Below are 5,606 nucleotides of genomic sequence, written 5' to 3'. Positions count from 1 at the left end.
AGATTTAAAAAAAACAACATTAAATGAATAAACAAAAAATTTATTGTATGTAAACAAATATTTAAAAAAATTGATACAAATTTTAAGTTATGATGGTTATCTAACATACAGAATAGGTGCCATTAACAACAATACCACTGGTAATTTTACTTAGAAGGAATTGCATAATTTAAGAAAGACAAATTTAATAAATATATTAGGAATTATGTTTATCTGACATAATTCCTAATTGTATGATAAATGATAATTTTTTATTTATTTAAACATTAGCTATATTTTAAAAGGTTCAATTCTATTACTACTAACTTCATTTTATAATTATTTGGATCAATACTTTTTTTACTTTACAATATTAAAATGTTACAAATATATTAAGAAAACAAAACAAAAAAAACACTTGTTTGTACTTCTTACATATAAAAATCTGTATATCTAGAGAGATGTATAAAAGTCCTAATTCTATAATAATAAAAACTTGTACTTAGTTCAGATAAACATATATGACAAACTTTGCTTACCATTAGAGTTATAATGTTTTATTAAAACCAGTCAGCTATTTATTAAGAATATTCACTGTTCTAGAGAATCACTATAAAAGTTATTTACAATTGTGATCAACATACCCCTTATTAAGTATATTTATTGGATGAACATCTTACATTTATCTTCTCTCCTTTTACATTTGTGTTATTTGAATTTCAATTTACGTTTGTAATATTTGCTGTTTTCTCTCGGCTTTTACTTTAATGTCAATTATTGAAATAACATACCAATAACTATTGTTTACATAGTTCTCAAAGATTATTAAAAAATGAGAATTGTTAATGTCAATTATTTAACTTTGTTTCAGTCAAACTTTTGTAGTAGTTAATTTTTCATTAGTAAGGAAGTGAGATCTCTATCACTGTAATCATATATTAATTCGTTGTTTGCAACTTGTAAGCTTTATAAGGTAGGCATGTCTTTATATAATTTAATGTTTTTGTTTATTATTTGAGATGCAATGAATAGCTACGAACAGCTGCAGATCTTTAGTTTCAAATACATTTTTTTTCCATACTACAGAATTACTACCATTCTCTCCCTTCCAGGATTTTTGTAATGTATACAAGTAATAGTTTGTTATTGGATTATGTAGCCATAAATTTTAAAAATCTAGAGACAAAGTCAGTCATTTATTTATGGATCCATTGTCTCACTCAAGTTTATATTATTTAGTTTCCAATTAACATAAATAATTTGAAAGATCACAAATACAATGATCATTATAAAAATTCATATTTCCATTCTGCATGCAGTGAACCATCTGAAGAAGGAGTACTGTTTGAAATAAAAGACAGAGGTTCATAAAATCCAATACTGTTATCAGATGACTGAATAGATAAAACTGGAGTACATACATTTTTTGCTGATATTGAACTAGTCATTTTATCTAAGAATGTATCAATCTGACGAAGGGATAAAGCATTATGCAAAGTTTCTAGTGGACGAGTTAGAGGAACCCCTCCATATCCTTCAACAGTGGATGAAACAGAAGCCATATTTGTAATAATGTCTCTAAAGTTGGGTGTGCATGAAGAACCACTTATAACAGCAGTTGAGAATAAGCTGTTTGTATTACTTGCATCACCTTGACGCTGATGTTGAGTAATTTGTCTAAAGTCAGTAGTGTGTTTAAAACTTGTCTGGCCTAAAATACTATTTTTGTAATGCTGGTATATGCCTGATTTTAGATTATTACCTTCATTATAATAAAAATTATCAGAACTATACATTTTTGATTCAGTTTCAGATGAATGTACAGAATGGATTTGCTGTTGCGAAGATGAAAGGTGATGTTTTGTTTGGTCATCTAACTGTACAATTAGATTTGTCTGTAGTTTAATAGTATCAGTCTCTGAAACAATTATTGGTGTAGGCTGACAGAGTTTAAATAGAAGTATGCGACTGTTATCTCTTGTCTCTTCTATTTGAGTACTGGGTGAAGAAAAACTTGTAGCAAGCTCTAAACAAGAAGATCTATTATCACCTGCTTGTTTTTCATCATCATCAGGTGATTGGACTTGTTGATCGTTATGGCTGTGTGGTCTAAAACCAGGTCCAGGCGGTAGGTTCTTTTGAACACAACAGTTTACACCAGGGCTAAAGTGAAGTTCTACATGAAATCGCTTCTCGGAGGATAGATCTTTAGTCGGATCCTCATACAGCATTACAACTATTTGAGACATATAGTTCAATTCAGATATCATACTAACATACTCCATGGCACGTCTCCACTGTTCATCTTTGGTACTGTCTATTACACCTCCATAACGAAGTACAGTTAACATTGAGTGAACATGGCTTTCACTTGTAAAGTATAACCTTGTTCTAACATGCCGATCTGGGCTTGAGACTCCATGTGAGTATTTTGGATTTAATCTGTTAACGCTTTCATCGTCGCTTTCTTCTATATTTCGCTGTAAATCAGCTCTAATTTTTTTTAATAGTGGTGTGCAAATCCCTTGACTTATTGTAAGCTTTTCGTGAACCTCTAGTCCATACTCCTGTGGTATGACAATATCTGCTAAGTACTTTGCATTTACATACAGTTCCTCAGCCTGATCAAATTGCAGAGTGTGGTGGTTATGTTGTAAATCATATTTTATGCAGTCATAAATATCAGGAATCTTTGATATATCAAATAGTTTATTTTTTGTAAAAAAATCTTTTTCTATTTTACCCCATCGACGACCCATTAATTCCCATGTTTCTCCATAATATAGCACAGCATCTTTTGTTTTTTGATCATCTTTCTTAGCATTAATAACATTTAGGAGTTTTTGAATAAGATTCTGAACTTGTTCACAGCATTTTACAGGGTTTTTAACAAAATCAAGTGCTACTGATATACTAGTAGCATTACATGGGTTGATAGCCTTCCTATCTTCCAAAGTAAATTCACGATTTTGTTGCATTAATTCATGAAGTCGTGCTTTAGCCATATTCTGATGTTTGCTAGCATCACAATCATTATCGAGAAGACCATTTGTGTTTGCACTTTTAACCATTTGAACTAAAATTGGTGTCAGTTCTCCCTCAAGTGCAAGGAGTCCTTTTGCAAAAGCTGCTGCTGTCATTTGTACTCTACCCTCATCAGAAGCATATATTTTTAAATCGTGGCGAAATGTTGAATGTAACCGCAGTAATCCTAAGCCCTGCTCACCAGCATATTCACCACTAGCAGTTCCTTGGCCGCCTGGGTACATACAACGAAAGATTTTTCCTAATTCTTCAGCCTGGATCCGCCCTGCTGCAGTCAATTCACCTCCCCATTTTAAGATTAACAATAATGATGGCTCTTTAGAGACATCATTACAAGAATCTTTTGAACGACCTTTAGGTTGATATTTCATTTGTACTTTACGATTTATTCCAGAGAAATGTCCATACATTTCAAGAACACTTTTCAATTGCTCTAGCTTACCTTGCTTTTCTTCTATCTCTGGATCTGCTGCATGTTGCTCAATCTCACTTAACAGTGAACGTGTTACATCAAGAATTTCTTGCAACTGTTTAGGCTTTTTGAGTTTCACATGGCCATTCACCTGCCCTCCATACTTCTCATATATTTCAAAGAACTTTGAATGTCGAACTTCAACTTTCATTTTCTGCTTAGGTGTCCTATCACCATGTCTAATCACAGCAACTAGACAACGCAATTCCATCATTTTTCCAAATGTTGTTGGTACAATAGGCGGATCATCAAGCTGAAAAGGTACAGACCAAGGAATATGAAGAGTTGGTGCTAATTCTCGTAAGATCATATTACCTAAAATTTTTGCACAGTCATCATAGTATTTGTTAGAATTTTTAACAAAGCTGAAACCATTTACATCACATACTAACGACTTTCCATTTGCTCTGAGAAGATCAAAGCCACATACAGTCTGCTTAAATGCAAGACAGACTTTCCTGGATATTAACTTTTCTGTATTGCTTAAAATCACAGGATAACGCACTTCTTTACCATCACTATCTCTCTCGACCTTACCGTCAAGGGCAGGCGATTTGCGAGCTTCAGTATGCGCGTAATCGGGACCCACAGTGTACACTTTTACATCAGTTCCATCAGTCGGCATAAATTCTTCGTAAATAAATGAACCATTCTTCCTAACTTTTGATTCTGGTGAGTATACACTGCTACGACTTCCAATTTTACGAAAAAGCCTCTGGCTACCACCTCCAGCGGAAGTAGGATAATAAATATAGATATTATGATCTTCAGCAGAAACTGGTTTTTCAACAAATGGTTTGTTAAATACTACACCGTTAACTTCAACGTGATCTTCCGATTCAATTAATTCATGGTTACTCGGATCGGATAAATTCCTATCTAAAACAGCATACCGTGGAATTTCTATCCCTTCATTCTCAAGAATAGAGTAAACTTTCCGTCTGTCTTGTATATCATACTGCATATCTAGATTATTAATAATAAAAGGATTTCTCAAGGCAGCATACTGTATTGCTTTATCAAGAGGAAATCCCTTACTGTGAAATGAAATTAAACAATCGCATATCGGCCATTCTTCTACTGGCTTTTTTAATATTACCTCCTCGGAAAACACGGTCATCTTGATATATTCAAACTCTTCAATCCGTGTTAAAATTTCGTTCATTGGTTTCGACTGCGATTTTTTTGCCATCGCACAAACACCAACAACCACCTGCTTTCCCTCTTGAATATTACTGCCATTATCTTGCAAATCGAATGAGACTCCAGTTGATGATGAATCTGAGTAGAATGTTTGCTGTGCTTTTCTCAACTGAAATCCATGTTCTAGATCAGTGTACGCCATTTTTAATACAAATAAAAACACAAATGATTACAAAATGAGATACAGTTACCTGAGAAATGAAGGAGTTGGTATGATACATTAACACTTGATATAAAACAGTGATAAAAGGAAAAATAAACTATAACAGAAATAATCGATTAAAACTCAGGCTAGATGTTGGTTAACACCACATGCAGCCAGGTTGTCAGTGACCCACAGAGTAAAACGTAGTCAAATTAGTTTAAAAATTTTACTTTAATTTTCTTAATCTCCATTATGAGTACAATAAATTGATTCGCCTTCAGATATTATTAAATAACTGTTATGTAGCGAATTAGAATTCATGAAATCTTCTGAAACTAGGTTTCATCACTAATCAAGTCAAAAATATACCTATTAATGCAACTGATCGTAAGCTTGAAAAAGTTTAATCTGTTATGCATTTTTGGGTTTTCCAAAAATTAAGTATAATAAAAAAAGGAAGAAAATAGTTACTAAAAATATTAATATACTAAATTCATAGACGTTTTTTTCAGATTTAATTTATTTGCTAGAAATCATTTGCATTCAGAGCCGTTTTATGCTTCAATTTTATTAAAAGAAACTGAATAGAGTAATACGTGAATAAAATTGTACAAAATTATATGAAAATCGGAATTCAGATACCGTCATTTAGACAAATAAGGAATAAGATGGTTTGCCTAGGAATGAACTACGTCTTTTAAAGCTTGACTGAAAAAAGCGTAACCTGTAGGTGAAATAGTTAATTATTCTAAAACCGTCCTT

At 32.3% G+C, this 5,606-nt stretch overlaps 1 protein-coding gene across 1 annotated transcript; it reads right to left on the bottom strand.

Annotated features, from left to right (window-relative positions):
- Positions 1-291: 291 nt before the first annotated feature.
- Positions 292-5,022, bottom strand: LOC142327111 (inositol hexakisphosphate and diphosphoinositol-pentakisphosphate kinase-like). The gene has a single exon (XM_075369975.1). The coding sequence runs from the start codon at positions 4,839-4,841 to the stop codon at positions 1,266-1,268; it is 3,576 nt and encodes a 1,191-aa protein (XP_075226090.1). The 5' UTR covers positions 4,842-5,022; the 3' UTR covers positions 292-1,265.
- Positions 5,023-5,606: the final 584 nt, after the last annotated feature.

The sequence above is a fragment of the Lycorma delicatula genome, chromosome 6, assembly GCF_047948215.1.
Source record: "Lycorma delicatula isolate Av1 chromosome 6, ASM4794821v1, whole genome shotgun sequence".
NCBI classification, from domain to species: Eukaryota; Metazoa; Arthropoda; class Insecta; order Hemiptera; family Fulgoridae; genus Lycorma; species Lycorma delicatula.
Note: the sequence above shows the minus strand (reverse complement) of the source record. Positions and strands in the feature narration are given on the sequence as shown.